General features: G+C 38.9%; 1 protein-coding gene across 4 annotated transcripts in view; it reads left to right on the plus strand.

Annotated features, from left to right (window-relative positions):
* CAPRIN1 (cell cycle associated protein 1) overlaps positions 1–25,883 on the plus strand; it is a 47,245-nt gene that overhangs the window by 17,617 nt on the left and 3,745 nt on the right. For 3 of the 4 annotated variants that reach the window (XM_003910052.3, XM_009186323.3, XM_017948498.3), the window contains 16 exons: positions 1,177–1,239; positions 1,350–1,436; positions 5,652–5,890; positions 5,976–6,058; positions 9,034–9,171; positions 12,152–12,204; positions 12,282–12,368; positions 13,658–13,813; positions 13,899–14,007; positions 16,622–16,683; positions 17,410–17,520; positions 17,760–17,909; positions 19,151–19,301; positions 24,205–24,399; positions 24,931–25,031; positions 25,425–25,488. In XM_003910052.3, coding sequence (XP_003910101.1) covers positions 1,177–1,239; positions 1,350–1,436; positions 5,652–5,890; positions 5,976–6,058; positions 9,034–9,171; positions 12,152–12,204; positions 12,282–12,368; positions 13,658–13,813; positions 13,899–14,007; positions 16,622–16,683; positions 17,410–17,520; positions 17,760–17,909; positions 19,151–19,301; positions 24,205–24,399; positions 24,931–25,031; positions 25,425–25,488 — 1,849 coding nt within the window. The remainder of the gene's footprint in view (positions 1–1,176; positions 1,240–1,349; positions 1,437–5,651; positions 5,891–5,975; positions 6,059–9,033; positions 9,172–12,151; positions 12,205–12,281; positions 12,369–13,657; positions 13,814–13,898; positions 14,008–16,621; positions 16,684–17,409; positions 17,521–17,759; positions 17,910–19,150; positions 19,302–24,204; positions 24,400–24,930; positions 25,032–25,424; positions 25,489–25,883) is intronic. The other variant, XM_021925926.2, reaches the window with a different exon arrangement.

Genomic DNA, 25,883 nt, shown 5'->3' on the forward strand with positions numbered 1-25,883 from the left:
TAATTTTTGTATTTTTTGGTAGAGATGGGGTTTCATCATGTTGGCCAGCTGGTCTTAAACTCCTGACCTCAGGTTATCCACCCACCTTGGCCTTACAGAGTGCTAGGATTACAGGCGGGAGCCACTGTGCCTGGCCCGAAAAAAGTACTCTTTTCTTCTTTTTGAGATGAAATTTCGCTCTTGTGGCCCAGGCTGGAGTGCAATGGCGCGATCTCGGCTCACCGCAGCCTCCACCTCCTGGGTTCAAGTGATTCTCCTGCCTCAGCCTCCTGAGTAGCTGGGATTACAGGCATGCACCACCATGCCCAGCTAATTTTGTATTTTTAGTAGAGATGAGGTTTCTCCATGTTGGTCAGACTGGTGTTGAACTCCTGACCTCAGGTGATCTGCCCACCTTGGCCTCCCAAAGTGCTGGGATTACAGGCGTGAGTCACTGTGTTTGGCCTAATAATACTCTTATATCACCTAGTCACATGAATTCTTCTTATGGGGAGAGGGAGAGACAAAAATTTAACCTGATAAATGTCTGATATGCTCACCTGATACAGGCAAGATCCTAACCAAATTGTGGCCCTTAGCCATGTGGGTGGGAGCCATATGCCTAGTCCATCTAATACTCTTTCTTGTAGGAAGGAATAATGTGTCATTGATTTACAATACAGTCTTTGATATCATTCAGCAATGGTTGGAGTAGATCTAAAAAGTTTTATATACTTAGGCTGGGCATGGTGGCTTATGCCTGCAATCCTAGCACTTTGGGAGGCTGAGGCAGGTGGATCACCTGAGGTCAGGAGTTCGAGACCAGCCTGACCACGTGGTGAAACCCTGTCTCTACAAAAAATACAAAAAAATTAGCTGCGCATGGTGGTGAGTGCCTGTAATCCCAGCTACTTTAGGGGCTGATGCAGTAGAATAGCTTGAACATGGGAGGCAGAGGTTGCATTGAGACAAGATGGTGCCATTGCACTCTAGCCTGGGTGACAAGAGTGAAACTGTCTCAAAAAAAAAAAAAAAAATTTTTTTTTAAAAATGTACTTAGACTGGACTATATCTTAAAAGTTTATTTAAGGCAAAATTTGAGACAAACTTAAGAGGATTGTGTGGGTTTTGTCAAGCATGCTTAAGCTGGTATATACCTTCAATAGGGAATGTAATTCTTTTTTTCTTTTAATATAGGGTAAGCTTGATGATTACCAGGAACGAATGAACAAAGGGGAAAGGCTTAATCAAGACCAGCTGGTAAATATGTTATATATTTTTTTTAGACCTAATGCTTACTATTTTAAATAGAAAAATTAATTTTGTGGTGTTTTGTCTTCACAGTAAAGTTGGGTTGTCTGTCTTTTTAGGATGCCGTTTCTAAGTACCAGGAAGTCACAAATAATTTGGAGTTTGCAAAAGAATTACAGAGGAGTTTCATGGCACTAAGTCAGGATGTAAGTAAAAGAAAGTATATATATTTATGAAATACTTTTGTTGTTTCTTTGGGTTTTAGTCCTTCCATTACTATTGATAAGCTGTCTGCAAGGTGAGATAGTTGTATCCAGGTATATCTAAGATGCCTTCACATTCTGTAAAGTTTAGCGTAACACCTGAAAGATGTCTTTTAAAAATACTAAGTTTGAAACTGAGGGCGGTGGCATATGTTTGTAGCCCTAGCTCCTCAATAGGTTGAGGCCAAGAGTTCACGGCCGCTGTGCATATGATCACTCCTGTGAATAGCCACTGCACTTCAGCCTGGGCAACGTGATAAAACCCCATCTCTTAAAAAAAAACCATTAAATTAAAAAAAAATTTTAAAAGGAGCAAGTTTGAGATTTGACAAACGTGTTGTAACTAATGCTAAAGGTCTCATTGGTTTAACATGTTAGCTCTGCAAATACATATAAATAAGATAGTTGTTAGACATAAATAAAGAAATGTTTTTTATTTATCATGTTCCTTATGTCTAATGACTCACAATTTAACAGTCAGAAAATAAAGAGGCTCATTTATATAATTGGTAATTATTTTCTGCTTTAGGAACCTTAAGGGGTATGGCAAACTGATGTGCTCCTATATCAGCACTCGATCCAAAACAAAAACCTTTGGGAATAAGGACAAAAGTTAAATGCAAGCAAAGTCAGATAATTTGTTGAGGCCAGAAAATTAAGCCATCTGAATAAGTGTCATCTTCTTTGGAGAAGGCTAATAACATTGAAATACAGGCATATACTCCATAATGATGTTTCAGTCAACTGTGGACCACCTATATGATGGTGGTCCCGTAACATTATAATACTGTATTTTTATTGTACCTATTGTATGTTTAGATATACAAATAGTTACTACTGTGTTACAGTTGCCTACAGTAGTCAGTACAGTAACATGCTGTACACATTTGTAGTCTAGGAGCTAATATGCTAAACCATATAGCCTAGGTGTGTAGTGGATTGTACTATCTAGGTAATCTAAGTACACTCCATGTTTGCACAATGATGAAATTCCCTACTGACATATTTCTCAGAATGTATCCTTGTTAAGTAATGTGTGACTATATAAAGTTTCCTCTAATTTGCTGAAACAAAAAAAAAAAACAGTTTATTATATGAGACAATGCAGTGTAGGGATAAAGAGATGTGATTCTAGAAGCAGACTGCCCAGTTGAATCCTAATTTTGTGACTTGACTTAGTAGTATGACCATGGATGAGTTACTTAATTTCACTGTTCTTGTATTAGTCAAGGTTTTCCAGAGTAACAGATCCAATAGGATAGAAAGGGGGCTGATGGGCAGAGGCCATCAGTGCCTTGGTTTTCTAATCTGTAAAATGGTGATAATAATTGTACCTACCTCATAGGGTTGTGCTTAGAACAGTATTTGATGCATAACTAATATATTTCAAGCACTTAATCCTTTGTTTGTTTGTTTTGTTTTGAGATACAGCGTTGCTCTGTTGACCAGGCTGGAGTGCAGTGCTGCTATCTCAGCTTGCTGCAACCTCCGCCTCCCGAGTAGCTGGGACTACAGACCAGCGAGCACCACCATGCCCGTCTAATTTTTAAATTTTTAGTAGGGACGGGGTTTCGCCACGTCGGCCAGGCTTGTCTCAAACTCCTGACCCCTGAGGTGATTGGCCTGCCTCAGCCTCCCAGAGTGTTGGGATTACAGGCGTGAGCCAATGTGCCTAGCTTCAAGTACTTAATCTTAGAATTACTTATTATATCTGATCAGGGAAGGAAAATCTTTGCCTGGAAACAAAAAAAGTAATTTAATTTTGTACGTAGTGTCTTAGTCAACTTTGTGTTACTATAATGGAATGCCTGAGACTGGATAATTTATATAAAGAACATAAATTTGTTTCTCACACTTCTGGATGCTGGGAAGTCCAAGATCAAGGTACCAGCATCTTGCTGCATTACTGTGTCCTCACATGGTAGAGGGCTTAAGGGCAAGAGAGAGTGATCATACTCCTGCAAGCTCTTTTTATAGTAGTATTAATTCATTCTAAATAGCTCCCAAAAGGCCCAGCCTCCCAACACTATTGCATTGGGAGGGTTAAGTTTCCAACACTTGAATTTTTGGGGGTGCATTCAGACCATAGCACCAAAGGAGAGATTTATTCCACTTAGCTTGATGAACCCTGCCCAATTTCTTTTTCTTTTTTAAAATAGAAACAGGATTGCTATACAGTTTAATGTAACATCTATTTTGGAAGTTACTATCACTGTGTAATGAAAATACCTGTATCCTTTTTTGCTCCTCTTGTAACACTTTGGTATTTTCAGGACTTTTCTCTGAGCTTTGACTTCGTTAGCAGAGCTTTTATTTATCTTTGATCCTTTGGTATACTTTCCACAATTATTAAACATGCTTTTTGTTCAGCATTCAAGAACTTCCTTTGCCTGGCTCCAGCCTACCTTTTCGCCTTTTTCCTTCTTGAACTGTTCATTTCATACAGAATAGCTTTCTTAACTTCTTTTGCTTTGTTAACTTCCTTTCACATTCCTGCCCGTCTTCCTATGTTTCCTGCCTCCACCTACCTATAAAGACCTTCCTGCGCAGGGTGTGGTTGCTCACGCCTGTAACCCCACGGATGGATCACCTGAGGTTAGGAGTTGAAGACTAGCCTGGCCAGCGTAGTGAAACCCTGTCTCTGCTAAAAATACAAAAATTAGCCGGGCGAGGGAACACACACCTGTAATCCCAGGAGGCTGAGGCAGGAGAATTGCTTGAACTCAGGAGGTTGATGTGTCAGTGATCCAAGATTGTGCCACTGCACTCCTGGGCAAGAGTGAGACTCCATCTCAAAAACAAAACAAAAAACACCTTCCTGGCTGGTCATGGTGGCTCATACCTGTAATACTAGTATTTTAGGAGGCTGAGGTGAGAGGATTGCTTGAGGCCAGGAGTTCAAGACCCAAGACTGCCTTGGAAACATAGACCTTGCCTCAAAAAATTTTTATTAAATTATTTTTTAAAAAAGAATACTTTTTTTGTTTTTTGAGACAGTCTCACTGTTTCACCCAGGCTGAAGCAGTAGCATGATCTCAGCTCACTGTAGCTGTCACTTGCCATTTAGTGCTAAGATATTTATTCTGCACGCTTTGTTGCCATTATAGATTTGTCTTGTTATTGCAGCCTTCATCATTCCTCCCAGGTGTCCTTCCCCATTTTTCCCTTTAATATAAGTTTCATATGTCCCCATTTTGGTTTTCTGTGTCTTGGTTCATCCTAGTGAGGCTTGAGAAAGGAGAAAAAGTGGAAAGGAAAACATTGCCATTCCTCTTGAAAAGACTGGCCTTCCTCTGTCCCCAGCCTGATGTTAGATACACGAGAGAGGGAGAGAAATAATTGAGTTTGGCTGATGTTTTCCTTTCAGCCTTTCTAAGGAAGAAAAAAAGGAATGTGGAGAAAATACATTCAGACTTAGCTTTAGCTGTTTTTCTCCACCAGCATCATCTTATTCATAAAAAAAATTAGGCACTCTTTTCAATAGAATGGAATGTCTTTCTGAGACTGGCAGCGGATTATTTGGGGGCAAAGGGGCACTTGTGGGTTTTTGGCATTTCCTTGTGAGTCATTAGTAGATACTCAGAGTTAGAACTTTGGGTTATTTGTCCATAGAGGAGCTAGATTGAGGTAAGATTTTTATTGTTGCTGTGGTTGGGTTTCTTTTTTAATTGGCCTAGGCCTTTAAATTTCTGTATAATTTCTAACTTCATAAAATTTTTACCTTTTATATGCATAATGAAAAACTTCAGACATATATACCTAACTAAAGAAAACAGTACAATGAAACTCTTTGTACCTGTACCGAACTTGTTTATTTATCATCTCATGGTCAGTTGTATTTCACATAAATCCATATTCATTTCCTTGCTCCTTTTGCCCTCTAGATTATTTTGAAAGAAGCCCCAAACACATTGTTTCATCAGTAATATTTCAGTAGTAAAATACCTTCTAGGGAAAGAGCTGTTCTGAATTTTTAACAATTGCTTAAAATAGATTATGTTTAAAACTGTATTTGTAAGTCAGGAATCATCCTTTTGTGTACTGGGGTCATATCTCACTCATTGAGTAAAACATGCCTTATTTAAGCTGAACCTGAAATGGATTGAACTAAGTTTTATAGAACTCATTTTGGTGTTTTACATTGATATCGTTTTGCAGATTCAGAAAACAATAAAGAAGACAGCACGTCGGGAGCAGCTTATGAGAGAAGAAGCTGAACAGAAACGTTTAAAAACTGTACTTGAGCTACAATATGTTTTGGACAAATTGGGAGATGATGAAGTGCGGACTGACCTGAAACAAGGTTTGAATGGAGTGCCAATATTGTCCGAAGAGGAGCTGTCATTGTTGGATGAATTCTATAAGCTAGTAGACCCTGAACGGGACATGAGCTTGAGGTATTAGTGGTATTTGATAATAGAAACTTCTGAGTATTTAAGTTGACAACTGAAAGGTTATTAATTAGCTATTTACTATTAAAAGGTTGAATGAACAGTATGAACATGCCTCCATTCACCTGTGGGACCTGCTGGAAGGGAAGGAAAAACCTGTATGTGGAACCACCTGTGAGTATCACTGATAACTTTGATTTTATAACTAGGAATCTTTAAAAATTAATTTTCCTATGTTTATAGTTCACTTGGGAGAAAAAAAATTAGTTTTTTTTTTTTTTTTTTTTGAGATGGAGTCTACTCTGTTACCCAGGCTGGAGTGTAGTGGCGTGCTCTCAGCTCACTGCAACCTCCGCCTACCGGGTTCAAGTGATTCTATCACCTCAGCCTCCCAAGTAGCTGGGATTACAGACATGCGCCACCACGCCTGGCTAATTTTTGTATTTTTAGTAGAGACAGGGCTCTACTAGCCAGTTGGCTAGACTGGTCTCGAACTCCTTACCGTAAATGATTCACCTGCCTGGGCCTCCTAAAGTGCTGGGATTACAGATGTGAGCCACTGCGCCCAGCTAGTTTTCCTATTTAAAATTAATATTAATTGAATAAAATTTAGAAGTGTCTATATAACATTCATCTGCTATTTACTGCTTGGTTTCTTTTTTGTTTCTTTATATGTTTAATCTGTAATGTGGAAATCAGAACACAAGCAACAAACAACTGAAACTGGGAGTATGATAGTCCTAACTTCACATGGTCTTGTATGTAACTTAATTATGTTTGAGGTAGACAGATTAACATCAGATTGAGTTTCCACAGCTTTTAGTAATATATGGGAGGACTGTTTGTTTTATGGCTGAAGTTTCATGAAACAATTATTGCATTTCATACATTCTGCTCATGTTATTGCCTTAGTTTTTCTTTAGTTTGTCTTAGACATCTGCTAATTTGAGGATGTTAGTTTTTTTCTGTATTTAAAATATTCTGATACTTGGTCTAGTTTTCTGTGTGAGCTCCTTATTCTCAAACATGCAACTGTGAACTGATTTTTTAAAAAACGGACATTCACGTTTCACTCCTTCAGTAAACTAGGAATTTACGTTTTAGCCTTTTGTGAAACCAGGGAATAGATTCTTATCTTTGCGATTTGTAAGGTTGAATTAGGAAGGTAGATTTTTGAACATAAAATGAAAGCATCTGTATTTATGCATTTTTAGCTGTTGGTTGAAAAGAAATCAGATTGAATTATAAGCTTTAGTCACCAAAATGGTATGAGCTTTAATTGGCAAAATTTAGAAGAGTATGTTTGCTTTAAGGGTACCAGTCCTTGTCTGTCCTTTCTTCATTTAAGAAATAATTTTCTTGGTTTGTTAACTTTTACTCTGGTCTGTATTTCTTTGTAAAATATGTGTTTACCTTTTTGCTTTTAGTTCTGCAAGTTCTATATGTATAAGCTTGTTAGCTTAAAAAAGTAGTTTTAGGTCAAGCTTCATCAAATTTTCATGAGCATTGCTGAGTAACAAAGGTGTTATTAAACCTTTAAGCTTATAGCTTGTTTTGGGGTTATTTTCTACCTAATCTTATTCCCACATCATAGGAATGTGACATCTTTACAATGGAAAGGTACTAATCTTTATAATGGAAAGGTACTAATATACCCAAATTAGTGTTTTTATGTACATTTGATTTGTATCTATAACTTCTTGAAAACAGTTTTGAGCCAGGAGCTGCTGAAGTGAAATAAGGAAGACATATGAAGTGTTCATTATCTAAAGAGTTGTTGGTAGTTTATTAGGATTAATTTCCCAAAGCTTTTGATACAGTATAGTCCTCAAAATTTTATTTTTCTTTACAGTGACCTATCAGGGAGTGGCCCTACTGTATAACTATTAATAATATACAAGCCAAGGAAATTGAAAGTAATAACTCTTTATAATAATCTCCCCCTCTGCCCTGCACTGTTTTTAAATATCCTGGTACACCAAATTCTGATAGTTTTTGTTTTTAAATATCTTTCGATTGTCTACTTCTTTCTCTTCTACTTTTATGCCTTTCTCTTGTCTGACGCAGTTGCTTAACTGAGTCCACCCCTCTGCCTCTTTAAAATCTTTAGTGGCTTCATCTCAGTTTTATTTATATAAGTTTGTCCTTAACTTCAAGGACATTCATGGTCTGTTTTTTACCAGTTTCTGCAGCCACATCTTTCCCTATGCTTTTTCTTTGTTCCCTGTATTTTAGCCATAGTGGCTTCCTTTCCTTTTCTTGTATTTGACATCCTTTGTATAGGACTTTGTAATGCTCTTTCCTCCATCTTGAAACACTTCCACCCCTCTACTCTTCTAAATTTCAACTCTTGTAGCACTTACCTAGGAAAGCCTTTTGTGGCCTCACTCTGATTGGGTCCAATCCATTGTACTTCTGTGTAGTACTTTTCACAGATGTAAGTTTTCTGTAGTTGTATTTGATACCACCTCTGTTAGACCATAAGCTTATTGAGGGGAGATACTGTGTCTTTACATACCTTTTTGTTTTCCTAGTGCCTAGCATATTGCCTAATATGTAGTAGGTGCTGAATAAATACTTTTTGAATGAATAAATGTTAAATGTCATCTTTTTCCCCCTGACTAATTTACTTAAAATACATAAAGTTCAGGCCGGGCACGGTGGCTCATGCCTGTTAATCCCAGCCATTTGGGAAGCCGAGGTGGGCAGATCACCTGAGGTCAGACCTTCACAGGGCAACATGGTGAAACCCCGCCTCTACTAAAAATACAAAAATTGGCTGAACATGGTGGTACGCACCTGTAATCTCAGCTACTTGGGAGGCTGAGGAACAAGAATTGCATGAATCTGGGAGGCAGAGGTTGCAGTGAGCTGAGATAACGCCACTGCACTCCAACCTGGGTTTCAGAGCAAGACTGTATCTCAAAAACAAACAAAAAACCCCGTAAAGTTTAATATAAGTACATTCTTCTTGTTCCCTATCATTCTGTAATACATTTCTGTTCTTGGTGAAATGTAATCTTTTTATGTATATATGTGTTTTAGTAATGGTTGTTTTTTAATCACAATATTTTATAGAATGTTGGATCTTCTTCAAGCCAGGCATCCTCAGATAAGTCTTACATTATAATTCATGCTCTTTTTCTTAGATAAAGTTCTGAAGGAAATTGTTGAGCGTGTTTTTCAGTCAAACTACTTTGACAGCACCCACAACCACCAGAATGGGTTGTGTGAGGAAGAAGAGGCAGCCTCAGCACCTGCAGTTGAAGACCAGGTACCTGAAGCTGGTGAGTATTAGGTGGATATGAACTTTAGTTTAGGGTTCTGGTTTTATTTGATTTTGCTACAAGTTTATATATGTACTTAGTTTTCATATATGTACACTAGATTTTATTTTTAAAGAGACTTTAAGCATGACAAACTGTTAAGAGAGATTATTGAGTAATTCCTACCAGTATTCATTATCAGTCATTTGTCTTACTAGTCTTGATCACTATTACAAACTGATAGTTCTTTTGCAGCAGTAGTATGGGTGAGGGCCAGCTGTTAACAAGGATTTTCAAATAGGTTTCTGTCTGAAATGCCCAGATTTGCTGTTTACCATGCCATTGCATTGGATGAATAGTATGAGTTGCTTTTGTTTTGTTTTAATCATGGGGAGATTATAACTCCATAATCTTGAACTATAAATTCCTCCAAGGCAAGGAGTCTTTTCCAGTTAATTTTATCATGGGACACAACACTAATTATATAGCTAGACACCGAACTGTGAATACTTTTATGGTAACTCTTACATTGATGAGTGAAATTCTGAATATAAGGAAACATCGGAGTATAAATTTTGCTAGAATCAGAGTGCCTGAATTTAAATCTTGGCTTCAACATTTACTAGCTTTGTAACTTTGGGCAAGTTAGTAAAACTCTTGTACCTCAGATTCCCTATTTAGAAAATACGTCAAGGCCGGGCGCGGTGGCTCATGCCTGTAATCCCAGCACTTTGGGAGGCCAAGGCGGGCGGATCACGAGGTCAGGAGATCGAGACCATCCTGGCTAACATGGTGAAACACCGTCTCTACTAAAAATACAAAAAATTAGCTGGGCGTGGTGGCGGGCGCCTGTAGTCCCAGCTACTCGGGAGGCTGAGGCAGGAGAATGGCGTGAACCCAGGAGGCGGAGATTGCAGTGAGCCAAGATCTTGCCACTGCACTCCAGCCTGGGTGATAGAGCAAGACTCTGTCTCAAAAAGAAAATATGTCAAGTGTGTATATAGTGCCTGGCACACGGTAAGCACTTGGTAACGGGTAGCTAGTAGGTTGAAACTAGAAGGGAAGATTGTACATTGGTAGGATTAGTAGTTGGAGATTAATATAAGGCAATCTTTTTCCCCCTCTTACAACTTTACTAAGTAAGATTTTTAATCTGTATGCTGCTTTATACTATTACTTATGAGAAGAAAGAGGGCTTTTAATATAGTAGCTCTTTATTTGCGTTATACATGATCTGAAATAGCTACTGTTGAACCTAAAGTAATTAATTCTGGAATAAATGGTAAAGAAAACTTTCTAAAATATAAAACACTGTTAATTTAAAAATAAGTTTGTAAGTAAATTTAGATTATGTGATGGTGAACTATTTACTTTGTTTGGAATTTAAGTTGAATTTTTTTTTTTTTTTTTTTTTTGAGACAGTCTCTTGTCTGTCACCCAGGCTGGAGTGCAGTGGCGTGATCCTGGCTCACTGCAGCCTCTTGCCTCCCGGGTTCAAGCGATTATCCTGCCTCAGGCTCCTGAGTAGCAGGGACTACAGGCGCACACCACCACGCCAGGCTAATTTTTGTATTTTCAGTAGAGATGGAGTTTCACCATGTTGGTCAGGCTGATGTCGAACTCCTGACCTCAGGTATCCACCCGCCTTGGCCTCCCAAAGTGCTGGGATTAAAGGCGTGAGCCACTGCGCCCAGCCTTGTTTTTTTTTTGAGTCAGAGTCTAGCTCTGTTGCCCAGGCTGGAGTGTAGTGGCATGATCTTGGCTTACTGCAGTTTCTACTTCCAAGGGTCAAGCAATTCTCCTGCCTTAGCCTCTCGAGTAGCTGGGATTACAGGTGCACAACACCACGCTTGGCTGATCATTTATATCTTTAGTAGAGATAGGGTTTGACCATATCGGCCAGGCCGGTCTCGAGCTCCTGACCTCAAGTGATCCGCCTGCGTTGGCCTCCCAAAGTCCTGAGATTATAGGCGTGAGCCACCATACCTGGCCTTAAGTTAAATTCTTTTTTTGGGCACTGAATCTCACTCTATCACCCAGGCTGGAGTGTAGTGGCACGATCTCAGCTTGCTGCAACCTCTGCCTCCCGGGTTCAAGTGATTCTCGTGCCTCACCCTTCCCAGTAACTGGTATTACAGGCACACACCACCACGTCTGGCTAATTTTTGTATTTTTAGTAGAGACGGGGTTTCACCATGTTGGCCAGGCTAGTCTCAAGCCCCTGACCTCAGGTGATCCCCCTGTCCCGGCCTCCCAAAGTGCTGGGATTACAGGCGTGAGCCACCGCGCCTGGCCTAGTTGAATTCTTAACTTCAAAAAAGATTTATTGTACTTTATGGTATCATTTCTAAAAAGAGACTTTATTTATATTTATTTATTTATTTTTTGAGATGGAGTTTTGTTCTTGTTTCCCAGGCTGGAGCGCAATGGCCTGATCTCGGCTCACTGCAGCCTCCGCCTCCCGGGTTCAAGCGATTCTCCTGCCTCAGCCTCCTGAGTAACTGGGATTACAGGCGTCCAGTACCATGCCTGGCCAATTTTTTGCGTTTTTAGTAGAGATGGGGTTTCACCAGATTGGCCAGGTTGGTCTCGAACTCTTGACCTCAGGTGTGCACCCATCTTGGTCTTCCAAAGTGCTGGGATTATAGGCATGAGCCACTGTGCCCAGCCGACTTTATTTTTTAGAGCAGTTTTAGGCTCACAGCAAAACTGAACAGAAGGTGTAGCCATCTCCCATTTACTTTCTACCCTCACTGATGCACAGCCTCCCTCATTGTCAGCATCCACCTGACCAGAGTGGTACATTTGTTAACAATTGATAAACCCCCACTGACACATTATTATCACCCAAAGTCCATAGTTTACATTTGGGTTTACTCTTAGTGTTGTAATTCTCTGGGTTTGGACAAATGTATGATGATATGTTATCTACCAATATCACGCAGAGTAGTATTACTGACCTAAAAATCCTTTTGTTTTGCACCATTTTTTAACCTCTTAGAACCTGAACCAGCAGAAGAGTACACTGAGCAAAGTGAAGTTGAATCAACAGAGGTATGATTTTAATTTAATGCTGCCTTTACTTTGCTGCCTTTCAAACAAATGTCTCAAACATTTACTTTGCTTTGCAGTATGTAAATAGACAGTTCATGGCAGAAACACAGTTCACCAGTGGTGAAAAGGAGCAGGTAGATGAGTGGACAGTTGAAACGGTTGAGGTAAGAGTTCTCTGTATTGCAAGGTTGCTGTCTTTGTCTTCACTTAGTAATTTTTATCTCTACTGAGAACAAATTAAGATTGTTTTTTGCATTATTAGTACATTTATTATAATAACAAACTCATTACACCAGACTGTTACTTCGAAAAAATGAATGTTTATCCCTGTGGATGTTTAATAGGATCACTGTTTTGCTGAACCAATGTAAAAAAATTATTTTATACAAAGTTATATGTGGATTAATCTGTTACCATGATTTGTCTCTTACTGAAATTAGGTTGCTTTGTAAAAATCAGGGCTCCTACACTGATCTGTGTTTTGGGGTATCATCTTGTACTCCTTTACCCTAATGCTGTTTGGTCACCAGGCTGTAGACTTCCTCTAGTGTTTTCTAATGCTGTCTCTCAACTGATACGATGATTTTTTTTTGGGTCCTCATGTCTAGTTCAGTGACTCTCTTCATATTACTCCTCTCTGACTGCCTCTGGACCATCCTATTCATTGTCACAACTTAATTTTATTGGAAAAGTTAGCTTTAAGTTACTTGTACTTGAGGCTCTCAGTGATGCCTCGTTACCTGTAAGATACAGTCCAAAAAAACCTTACCAATGGGTCCTGGCCTTCCTTTTGATCCTCTTTTAGATGTCTTTCTTTACACCCCCAAAGTGCAGGAAAATAGCTGTAAGCTGAGGGTAATATGCTTTTCTTTTTAATATGTTATTCTTCTATCAAGACCATTCTCCTGGCCGGGCATGATGGCTCATGCCTGTAATCCCAGCACTTTGTGGGGCTGAGGCAGGTGGATCACATGAGGCCAAGAGTTGGAGACCAGCCTGGCCAACATGGTGTGAAACCCTGTCTCTACTAAAAATACAAAAATTAGCTGGGCGTGGTGGTGGGTGCCTGTAATCCCAGCTACTTGAGAGGCTGAGGCAGGAAAATTGCTTGAACCTGGGAGATGGAGGCTACAGTGAGCCGAGATCCTGCCACTGCTCTCCAGTCTGGGCTACAGAGCTAGATTCCATCTCAAAAATAAAAATTAATCAATCAATCAGTCAACCAACCTGAAATGCTACATAGTGGTCCTATGGAACTGAAACACTGTAGAAGTGATGATATTTTTCAGAATGTTAAATTTGGCATAAATGTAGTCCATTTGTGTAACTGCATTAAAGCCTGTTCTGTTTATAGTATTAGATGGTATATGTAGTTTGGGGGACACATCATGATGGTAGTGAGTGAAGCTTTTTTGCTCTCCTGTTGTTTCTCATCCTGTTTTTTCTACCTTAGGTGGTAAATTCACTCCAGCAGCAACCTCAGGCTGCATCCCCTTCAGTACCAGAGCCCCACTCGTTGACTCCAGTGGCTCAGGCAGATCCCCTTGTGAGAAGACAGCGAGTACAAGATCTTATGGCACAAATGCAGGGTCCCTATAATTTCATACAGGTATGTTCATTTTAGTCAAACACTGTAACAGAAACTTTAAGTGTTTATATTATTTGACTTTATTCTATCCTAACTTAACCTGTAGGATTCAATGCTGGATTTTGAAAACCAGACACTCGATCCTGCCATTGTATCTGCACAGCCTATGAATCCAACACAAAACATGGACATGCCCCAGCTGGTTTGCCCTCCAGGTTAGTAGTGGTACATTTTTATGTGAGAGAAGTATAAGGCCAGTACTTTTCAGGTTTTATAAAGTTTGTGAAAATTAATTTTATTTTAATGACTTTAATTTTGACTTAGGTCTTTTAATTTGATAAAAAGAATGTTATCGTTCCTATAATTTGAATTAAAAATGTAGTTCCATAATTGTTTATTTTTAAACTTCTTATTGCCATGTAGACATAGAAAAATATATGCAAGTTTAATGAGTTTTTATAAACTGAAAACACCTGCACCTAGATTAAGAAATGAAACATTACCAGTACCCCAGAAACCTACATTGTGTTTCCTTTCAATCACTAGTTATCCTCGCCCCTAGCGATAGCAATCACTTCCGTACTTGTAACTATAATAGACCAGTTTTGCCTGTTTTTGTAACTTTAACAAGTGAAATTTTGCTTGGCTTTTAAAATTTCCAAATTTAGGAGTAAAAATAATAGAGATGTCTTTCTTTGAATGCTTATAGCTTTCTAGGATAATTTCTGGATTTTATTACCTTAAAAAAAATACACAGCAATGAAGTGGGTAAGAGGCAAAGGGAAGAGAGAAACCACAAGATAGTTTCAGACTCTTTCTGGACTTACACCATTATTTGAAGTAGTAGCACTAAATAGAGTTGGTGCCTTCCATTGGGTTAAGTGGACCTTCTCTGCAGGACTATTAGTGATTGTAAGTCATCCTGGTTTTTCCCAGAACACATCAGTGTTAGTTGCACAAAAGTGGAACCAAGTAAAATAACCTATTTAATGTTGCATGATCTTAAATATCATAAAAGAAGTTGCTGAGTAAAAGTATGTTTAATGACACTTAATTTGGTGTAAGGTAGTTAGGATTTTTCTGAAGTAAAGGGAGCTCATATCTCTGTCACATTTCTACCAAGAGTTAGAAAACAAATCAAAGGTGACACCTACAAGAGAGCAGTCATGGTTTTTAGTGTTCATTTTCTGAGCTCTACCAAAGGAAGATAATAAGTCGTTTTCTCAGCTGGGAAATTGTGTGAAAGTCAGTATAGGTAGCACTGATAAAACCTGTAAGGCTATTTAGATATTTACATAATGCTGAGTCCATTAGACTCTCCAGTGAAAATGGGTGCTTTCTTAATGACTAACCAAAGATCGTCGTTTTGATTATCTGTTTAATCATAGTTGGGAAGGGAGGTGGGAGAATGATGGGAATTGTTAAGATGCATGCTGAGTTGAATATAGGCTCTTAAAACGTATATATTATTTATTTAGAGATGGAGTCTTGCTCTGTCACCAGGCTGGAGTGCAGTGGCGTGTTCTTGGCTTGGCTTACTGCAACCCCCGCCTCCTGGGTTCGAGCGATTTTCCTGCCTCAGCCTTCCAAGTAGCTGGAAGTACAGGTGCCTCGTTAATTTTTGTATTTTAGTAGGGACAGGGTTTCACCATGTTGGCCAGGATGGTCTCAAACTCTTGACCTCATGATCTACCTGCCTTGACCTCCCGAAGTGCTGGGATTACAAGCGTGAGCCACTGTGCCTGGCCAAAAAGTACATATTTAAAATTTTATTTTCTCTAGAAACATTTGAAATTAATTGAAAGTTGGTTAAGATATATTGAGCTGGGTATGGTAGCTCACGTCTGTAATCTCAGTACTTTGGGAGGCTGAGGAGGAAGGATCACTCGAGCCCAGGAGTTTGAGACCAGCCTGGGCAACATAGACCTTGCCTGTACAAAAATTAAAAATTAGTCAAATAAAAAAAGTTAGGTCGGCAGGGTGGCATGCACCTGTAGTCCCAGCTACTCAAGAAGCCAAGGTGGGAGGATTTCTTGTGCCCAGAGTTTGAGACTACAGTTAGCTATGCTGGCGCCACTGCACTCCAGCCTGGGCAACACAGTGAGACCCTGTTTCAGAAGAAACAAAAGATAAAAATAGAATACTGTCTGTCTGAGGTCTGGAGTATGAATAATGCTACTTTATTGTACCGCTTTAAAAGTTTTTCTCATGGCACTGATTATTTTTTAGTGCATTCTATTATAACATTTTACTTTACTCTTGGAAAAAACAAGATGAAACCAGTTGTGAAAGTAAACTATTAAATAATTATCACTGCCAGTAAACCAAAATGCTCACTTGAAAGCTAAAATTTTATCTGCATTTCCCAATTTATTTTCATGATTGCTAAAAAGTTTATTTATGGTTTACCTTTAATTGCCTTTAATTTACCTTTAATTGCCGGGCATGGTGGTTCATCCCTGTAATCCCAGCACTTTGGGAGGCTGAGGCGGGCAGATTGCTTGAGCCTAGGAGTTTGAGACCAGCCTGGGCAACATGGCGAAACCCTGTCTCTACTAAAAATACAAAAATTATCCGAGTGTGGTGGCACACACCTGTAGTCGCAGCTGCTTGGGAGGCTGAGGTGGGAGGATCACTTGAGCCTGGGAGGCAGAGGTTACAGTGAGCTGAGATCACATCCCTGTACTCTAGCCTGGGTGACAGAGCGAGATCCTGCCCCTCCCCCCCTCCCCCGCCAAAAGCCTTTAATAGTGAAATAAAAGGTATTTAGATGCGTCTCTCTAAAAATTTTAATTTTGTATGACAAAAATATTTTGGTCACCTTTGCAGTTCATTCTGAATCTAGACTTGTTCAGCCTAATCAAGTTCCTGTACAACCAGAAGCTACACAGGTAAGAGTGATAAAACTATTTTCTTCAGGGCCAGGTGAGGTGGCTCATGCCTATAATCCTAGTACTTTAGGAGGCTGAGATGGGAGGATCACTTGAGGTCAGAAGTTCAAGACCAGTCTGGGCAGTATAGCGAGACACTATCTCTATTTTTAAAAAATAATTTAAAAATATTTTTTCACTTTTGTTTTAATTGGTTCCTTGGTTTCTTTCTTAGCTTATGAAAGAAAGTATGAATTTCATCAGTGTCCAAGTCTTCTGTTGGAATTCAACAAATTTATTGTTGTGGATAGCTGTCAGCCTTTATTTTTATGTTTAGGTTCATTTTTCCTCTTGATGACTTTTTAAGTTTTTCTTAAGTCTTGCATTTTAAATAATGTATTATAATGAAATAAACTTTTTAAATTTAGAACTGAGAATTTCAGAAGACATAGTTTAGACATAATTCTAAAATTTAGTGCAGATTTCTCCATCTTAGAAGTACTTGTAGAGGGTCTTTATAACGAGACTTGGGTTTATTTAACATCAAGCTTCAAAAATGTATATGTTTTTTGCAATTTTTAGGTTTTATACAGATTTAAAAAGATGATAGTATTAATTTCTCCCTTTTTTAGCAGTTGTATCTGTTTCTTAGCCTTTCTTAGCCTTATGTGTGTTACAGGTAACTTGTTTTTTTCACAGTCAGTTTTGTAAGCAGGAAAAAGCTTTTATTTCTTTACTTATGTCTAGGTTCCTTTGGTATCATCCACAAGTGAGGGGTACACAGCATCTCAGCCCTTGTACCAGCCTTCTCATGCTACAGAGCAACGACCACAGAAGGAACCAATTGATCAGATTCAGGCAAGTTCTGTTACCAGGCCACATACATTTGATGAGGCACTTACTCATGAATTGGACAGAGGTACATTACCATTAATAACATTCTTCTTCTTTTTGGACCTACTTTGCTTTCATGAAATATTTGAGTTTGTTAATACACATAAGTTTGAGATTAATTTACCACTTTAGTACATCTATTCACTTTTTGTTTGGCTAAGTTTAGTTTACCTCTAAAGTGCATCTATTCACTTTGTGTTTAGGCAACAATCTCTTTAAATACAGACCAGACTACAGCATCATCATCCCTTCCTGCTGCGTCTCAGCCTCAAGTATTTCAGGCTGGGACGAGCAAACCTTTGCATAGCAGTGGAATCAATGTAAATGCAGCTCCATTCCAATCCATGCAAACGGTAAGCAAATTAACATTAATTGCCTAGTGTGTAATGTGAATCATGGTAGATTTTCTTTTCTTTTTTAAAGGTCTTCATTTAACTGTGCTTGAGTCTGCATCTTTCGTAACTGTAGGGTATATTTAATTGAACATAAACTGATTATTCCAGAGATTAACTGATATTAATGGATATTCTAGAGATAAATTTTAGCCTTATGAGTGATGTTCCTGCATCATCTTAATTTGTAGTTTTACCCTTTTGATTTGGTTAACCAAAAGTTTACACATTCAGAGAAATAGACTAATATAACATCCACATAATCATTACCTAGATTTAATAGTTGCCCTGTTTGCTTAATCTTTTATTTTACTGAAGTATTTTTAAGTTTCAGATGTTAATGCTTTACCTTGATTCTTGAGCAAGCACCTTTAGAGAATTTCTAGAAAATAATAATAATACTGTAATCTGTGGGGTTCAGCTAAATCAGTGCTCAGAGGAAAGTTCATAAGATTAAATATTAAAATATTTAACTTGATTAAAATGTCAATAAAAATGAAAAAAACATTCAACCTTGTTAAAGTTCATAGAATAAATTTCTGTAAGTGATACTGCATCAGGAGATTTTCTTATTTATTTATTTATTTATATTTTGAGACAAAGTCTTGCTCTGTCGCCCAGGCTGGAGTGTAGTGGCGTGATCTCACCTCACTGCAATATCTACCTCCTGGGTTCAAGCGATTCTCATGCCTCAGCCTCTGGAATAGCTGGCACTACAGGCATAAGCCACCATGCCCAGCTAATTTTTGTGTTTTTAGTAGAGATGGGGTTTCACCATGTTGGTCAGGCTGGTCTTGAACTTTTGGCTTCAGATGATCTGCCTGCCTCAGCCTCCCAAAGTGCTGGAATTACGTGAGCCACTGTGCCCAGCCAGAGTTTGTCTTTTAAAAAGATTTCTCATATATGTAAAAGTGTTTCCAAGGCTGCTGATTGTATGTCTTTTTATTTTTTTTAATTCCCTACTTCCATTTCACAGCATGTTATCATACTCCCCTTTAAGTACTATACAATATATATGTCTTTTTCCATATTGAAGCACTTGGAGAGATTTTTGTGTGTGTGTGTGTGTGTGAGATGTTTTTGTGTTTGAGACTTCTGTGATGTCTTTATTTATGTCTGAGGTAAAACCACCATTGAGTTTGGCCATGTTATAAAGCAGAGAATAAAAGGATGAACTAATCATTTACTTTATTTACTAACAGGTGTTCAATATGAATGCCCCAGTTCCTCCTGTTAATGAACCAGAAACTTTAAAACAGCAAAATCAGTACCAGGCCAGTTATAACCAGAGCTTTTCTAGTCAGCCTCACCAAGTAGAACAAACAGAGCTTCAGCAAGAACAGCTTCAAACAGGTACGAAATCCAGTGTCACCTCATTGGCTCCTTGCTTTCCAGCACAGTTATTGACAGTGTTAGGACAGTTTAGACTTCAGAGTGGTGGTGTCAAGAGTTTCTGTTTTAGTAGTAAACCATATAAATTTTTCATTTCAGATCATGAGTTAAATTGAATCTGTACTTTGATATGTGAATTATGTGCAAGTTTTGGAGGCTTTATACCCATTTTCCTTTTGTCACTGAACTTATATAATATCCCTATTGCATTGTATAATTTATATGGAATTAAATTTGTTACTTGAATTACCATAAACTATACTTTTTTTGTTGTTGTTGTTGAGATGGGGTCTCACTCTGTCACCCAGGCTGGAGTGCAGTGCTGTGATCTCGGCTCACTGCAACCTCTGACTCCTGGGCACAAGCAATCCTCCCTACCTTAGCCTCCCAAGTAGCTTGGGAATACACGCATGTGCCACCACGCCCAGCTAATTTTTTGTATTTTTGGTAGAGTTGGGGTTTCACCATGTTGCCCAGGCTTGCCTCAAACTTCTGAGCTCCCGTGATCTGCCCACCTCGGCCTCCCAAAGTGCTGGAATTAAAGGTGTGAGCCATTGCGCCTGGTGATAAACTATACTTTTAATTGTTAATTGACTGAAGGCTTTTAGCATGATATCTGGCATTGAGTCAGTTAGACAAAGTTAAGAAAAAACTCATGGTGGCTGCATTTCGTGGACTGGGTTGAAACATAATCTATTTTGTCAAGTAAGGTCATAATTTGGCTAGTTACCATACCTGTCACAATAGTAATGTAGACAGAGACATTTATTTGAGACAGGTTCTCACTTTGTTGCCCAGACTGGAGTGCAGTGATGCTAGCATAGCTCACTGCAGCCTCAAACTCCTGGGCTCAATGATCCTTCTCCCTCAGCCTCCTGAGTAGTTAGGACTACAGGTGCTTACCACCACACCTGGCTAATTTTATTTATTTATTTTTTTGTAGAGACAGGGTCTCCAGGAGCTTACTATGATGCCAGGCTGGTCTCCAATTCCTGGCCTTGAGCGAACTTACTGCCTCTGTCTCCCAGAGTGGTGGGATTATGGGCATGAACTACCTTGCCTAGCTCGATAGAGATACTTTAGATTTTTTTTAAGAAATTGGGTCTCTGTTGACCAGGCTGGAGTGCAGCGGTGTAATCATGTACTGGACCCTTTAACTCGGGGGCTCAAGTGATCTTCCTGTCTCAGCCCCACAAGTAGCTGGGACTGCAGGGTTTTCTCAAATTCAGGGCCTCCAGCAGTCCTCCCACCTCTGCCTTTCAACGCATTGGGATTATAGGCATAAGCCACCATACCCAGCCAGATGGTTTTAAGTCTTCTAGGTCTTTTAATGTCTTCTTTAGGTCTTTGGTTCTTTAATTCCTCGGAATTTAATTGGAATCCCACAACAAACCAGCAATCAGAGGAGTTAATACTTTGATTTTGTCAGCCCAATTTTGAAAAGTTGTACAATTTTCTAATCATTCAATTTCTTGGTAAACTTGGATCAGCATTAGATTTTTCAGTAGTAAATTCTTACATGTCCTGTAGTATTCAGTATCTCTAATATGAAGTTCAAATTTTCCGTACTCTGATAGAAGTTACCAGTTTATACTACGCTCAGCTTCTGAATGATAAAAACTAGTGGTGCGATCACCATGGCTCACTGTAACCTCTGCCTCCGGGTTCAAGGGATCCTCCTACCTCAGTCTCCCAAGTAGCTGGTACCACAGGCATGTGCCACCATGCCTGGCTAAATTTTTATTTATTTTATTTTTTTTATTTTTGTATGTTTGTATTCTTGGTAGAGAGAGGATTTCACCATATTGTCCAGGCTGGTCTCGAACTCCTGGTTTGGGCTTAAGTGATCTGCCTGCTTCGGCCTCCCAAAGTGCTAGGATTACACTCACACCAGTTACACACACAACAAGTTCTCTTTTAATCTCAGGGCCTTCATACTTCCTTTCCAAGTTCTTGCCGAAAACTTTCTCCCACTGATAAGTACATGGATTGCTTTTCTATTTTTGTTTTTAAAAGTTCATTTATTTATTTATTTTTTTATTTTATTTTATTTTTTTTTTGAGACGGAGTCTCGCTCTGTAGCCCAGGCTGGAGTGCAGTGGCCGGATCTCAGCTCACTACAAGCTCCGCCTCCCGGGTTCACGCCATTCTCCGGCCTCAGCCTCCCGAGTAGCTGGGACTACAGGCGCCCGCCACCTCGCCCGGCTATTTTTTGTATTTCTTAGTAGAGACGGGGTTTCACCGTGTTAGCCAGGATGGTCTCGATCTCCTGACCTCGTGATCCGCCCATCTCGGCCTCCCAAAGTGCTGGGATTACAGGCTTGAGCCACCGCGCCCGGCCCATTTATTTATTTTTAATTGAGAAATAGAAACTATATATATGTGTATTTATCATATACGGCATGATGTGTTGAAATGTGTGTACATTGTGGGCAGGCTTCATGGCTGGCACCTATAATCCCAGCTACATTTGAGGCTGAGGTGGGAGGATTGCTTGAGGCCAGGTGTTCATGATGAAATAACATGTATACATTGTGGGCCATTGTCCAGTGCAATGACACGATCTCGGCTCACTGCAACCTCTGCATCTTGGGTTCAATCGCTTGGGTTCAAGCGATTCTCCTGCCTTGGCCTCCTGCCTCGGGCCTCAGGTGATCTACCTGCCTCAGCCTTCCAAAGTGCAGGGATTACAGGCGTGAGCCACCATGCCTGGCCTGATATTTGTTGAACAAATCATTTCAGTATGTCCCATCATTCTAGAAATTGTGTTTTAATTTGAATTAGTGTCTAATCAGGAACAACATGACAAAAGAATCTTTGGCTTTTTAAAATGGCCTACACGTTTATACTTTACCAAAATTTAAGTAGGAATGTGGGTATTTTAAAATAAAATGAAGACTGGGTGTGGTGGCTCATGCCAGTAATCCCAGCTCTTTGGGAGGCCCGCTTAAGACCAGAAGTTTGAGACCAACCTGGGCAACATAGTGAGAGCCCCACCTCTATAAAGTAAATACAGAAATTAGCAGGGTGAGGTGGTGAATGCCTGTAGTCGGAGCTCCTCAGGAGGCTGAGGCTGGAGGATCACTTAAGCCCAGGAGTTCAAGGTTGCAGTGAGCCATGATTATTTGACTGAACTCCAACAGTAACACTGAGTGAGAGAGCTAGACCTTGTCTTAAAAGTAAAAATTAAATAAAGATCACACTTAAGTTGTTGCTGTGAGTTGCTTCCTTTCTTTCTTTCCTTCTTCCTTTCCTTTTTTGAGACAGAGTCTGGCTCTTGTCTCCCAGGCTGGAGTGCAGTGGTACCATCTCGACTCACTACAACCTCTGCCTTCCAGGCTTAAGCCATCCTCCCACGTCAGCCTCCCAAGTAGCTGGGACCACAGGCATGCACCACCATGCCTAGCTGAGTTTTTGTATTTTTGTTGTTGTTGTTGTGGAGATGGGGTCTCACTGTGTTGCCCAGCTGGTCTCAAACTCCTGAGCTCAAGCAGTCTGCTCACCTTGGTCTCCCAAAGTGCTGACCTTGGTCTCCCAAAGTGCTGGGATTGCCAGCGTGAGCCACTGCACTCACCCTTGCTATGAATTTCTTAACAGTAAGATTTGATCAAGATTACAAGCTGTTATTGATAAAAAGTGATTCTAAAATTCAGTTCTTTTGGATACTTTGTACATGGATACAAATGAACCATTTTACATGGCAAATGTTATGTGTATTTGTCATTCACTTATAATTTTAAATTTTGGGAATATAATAAAAGGCAATCTGTATAAAAAGATGACACTGATGTAGTTGGTTTATTAAGTAATTCAAGAGGAGCCATGGCTCTCTCTTTTCCTTAGGTATTCCCTAGTGCTTTCATCTAAAATAGGATTCTAACAACTATTAATGTATTTGGAGTTTCTTAAGGATGTAAAAATAGGTCAAGTAAAGATTTTTAAGAGTCATACAGCTGCTTTTCTCTCTGCCCCAAAAGAGGAGATTTGGGTTGGCCAGCACCTTTGACCCTTGTTGTTAGTGTGTGGGCTTTCCTTTGTTCTGTTGTCTTTCTCACCTCCCAGAGGTACTTTTAGCACCCTATTTTTTTCTCCTCTTTGAATTATATACATTGTTCAGTAGTAGTTAATTTTTGAAAATTTCTAGATTCTAGAACTCTCTCCATTGTGGATGGAGCTTGTATATATGTTAGTGTGTATGTTCTAGAACCTTAGCTTCAAGTGGGTTGAGTGCCAATGTGAGTACCATGTGATTGTTTTCTAAATTGGCTGTACTTGCCATTTTAAATACTTTGAAATGGAATTTGGCATTAAGGGCTATAAATTGAAGGCCTCTGCTGATTAAACTATGTAATTGATGACATATTCTACCATATAGCTCCTTAAATATGAGAGAGTGGTTTTGTATGTTTTACTAAGTACCAAAGGATATTTAAAATAAGAAAATTTCTACCACTAAGGAGCTTTATAATGAAAATAAGTAATTACATGGTACAAAATATGGTAATGTACTAAGAGTAAATCTTTTGAGTTATTTTGGGTCTCTTGTGCTAAAAAGTAGATGCCTTTCAGAAGATGTTAATATAGCCTTTCAAATAATTTGTTTGGAAGAATCAATCATGCACCCTGCTTTCAAAGGTTTGGAATTGTGGTTGGAGAATTTTACCCCCATTAGCTTAGTCTAAGGGTAGGAGAAAGGTAAGAGACTTTATTCATGTTTAGTTTTCCTTATCGTTGTATGCACATTTATTTAAGGATTAAACTTCAAGGAGACTGTGTAAGACACTTAAACTAGAAAGTGCATGGGAGAACAAACGGTAATGAGCTGTGTATATATATACCCTTTTCTTTCTTTTTTAAATTACAGTGGTTGGCACTTACCATGGTTCCCCGGACCAGTCCCATCAAGTGACTGGTAACCACCAGCAGCCTCCTCAGCAGAACACTGGATTTCCACGTAGCAATCAGCCCTATTACAATAGTCGTGGTGTGTCTCGTGGAGGCTCCCGTGGTGCTAGAGGCTTGATGAATGGATACCGGGGCCCTGCCAACGGATTCAGAGGTAAAAAAAAATTTAAAAAGGAAGTTCTATGACCTTTTACTAGTTCAAATTAGTTTTTGATTTGTAAAATATTATCACAGTTTTTTGAAAGGATGTATCTGTATTAGCCTCTTATGTACAATTTAAACTAAATGTATATATTTTGATACAATTGGTATAATTTGTGTATTTGGTATAATTTGTTATTTAAATAACAAATCATGGAATTTTTGTTCATTTGGTTATGTCAAATTAATGTCTACCACTGTCTCCTGGAGGATAAGTATTTTCCACATTACCAAAACTTATGGGGATTGTTTATTATGTTTGTATAGATGTGTGTTTACATGCATAGATGGGTTAAAAGTTTATCTTCTGAGGGGCCGTTAGTACTTATAGAAATTTATAAACAGATTGGATCAAGATAGGAAATTGGAAATTAATTTGATTAGCCTAGCTTACAATTTTCTAGTTCTTCCCATCTTCATTAATAAAAGTAAAAATTCCTTGTGAAGATAAGAAAATTATTTCTTTTCTTGTCCTAAATTTTAGGAGGATATGATGGTTACCGCCCTTCATTCTCTAACACTCCAAACAGTGGTTATACACAGTCTCAGTTCAGTGCTCCCCGGGATTACTCTGGCTATCAGCGGGTAGGTAAAGCAGTTCTAAAGTGTAAACCTGAACTAAGTATACCAATGAAAGTGACTTAGTGTAGTTGCTTAATGAACCTAAGTAACTAATTTGGCATTAACTTTGTGGTGTCCAAGACACTTTGTTGAAACAAAAGCTTTTAGCACTCATAACATAAGTACTCCTTTAGTAAAGCCTGTTAAAGACAGTGATTTCCAAGAGCAGAGAAATATATTTCACTGAATGTTCTTGAGAATAGAAGTACAACAATTACAGAATAAGGTGTAGCCATGATACACTGAAGTGTCTAAAAGATTAAGGAAGAATTCTGTATTGAGTGTTAGACTGAAAGAATAGATGGGTAAGCATTTTTTAAAAAGTACCTTTTCAATACTAACTAGTTTGTCTTTTAGGATGGATATCAGCAGAATTTCAAGCGAGGCTCTGGGCAGAGTGGACCACGGGGAGCCCCACGAGGTAATATTTTGTGGTGGTGATCCTAGCTCCTAAGTGGAGCTTCTGTTCTGGCCTTGGAAGAGCTGTTCATAGTCTGCATGTTAGGAATACATTTATCCTTTCCAGACTTGTTGCTAGGGATTAAATGAAGTGCTCTGTTTCTAAAACTTAATCTTGGACCCAAATTTTAATTTTTGAATGACTTTCCCTGTTACTATATAAACTGTCTTGAAAACTAGAACATATTCTCTTCCTCAGAAAAAGTGTTTTTCCAACTGAAAATTATTTTTCAGGTCCTAAAACCTGCTAAATGTTTTTAGGAAGTACTTACTGAAACATTTTTGTAAGACATTTTTGGAATGAGATTGAACATTTATATAAATTTATTATTTTCATTTTTTGGAAACATGCCTATC

The sequence above is a fragment of the Papio anubis genome, chromosome 12 (genome assembly GCF_008728515.1).
Source record: "Papio anubis isolate 15944 chromosome 12, Panubis1.0, whole genome shotgun sequence".
NCBI lineage: Eukaryota > Metazoa > Chordata > Mammalia > Primates > Cercopithecidae > Papio > Papio anubis.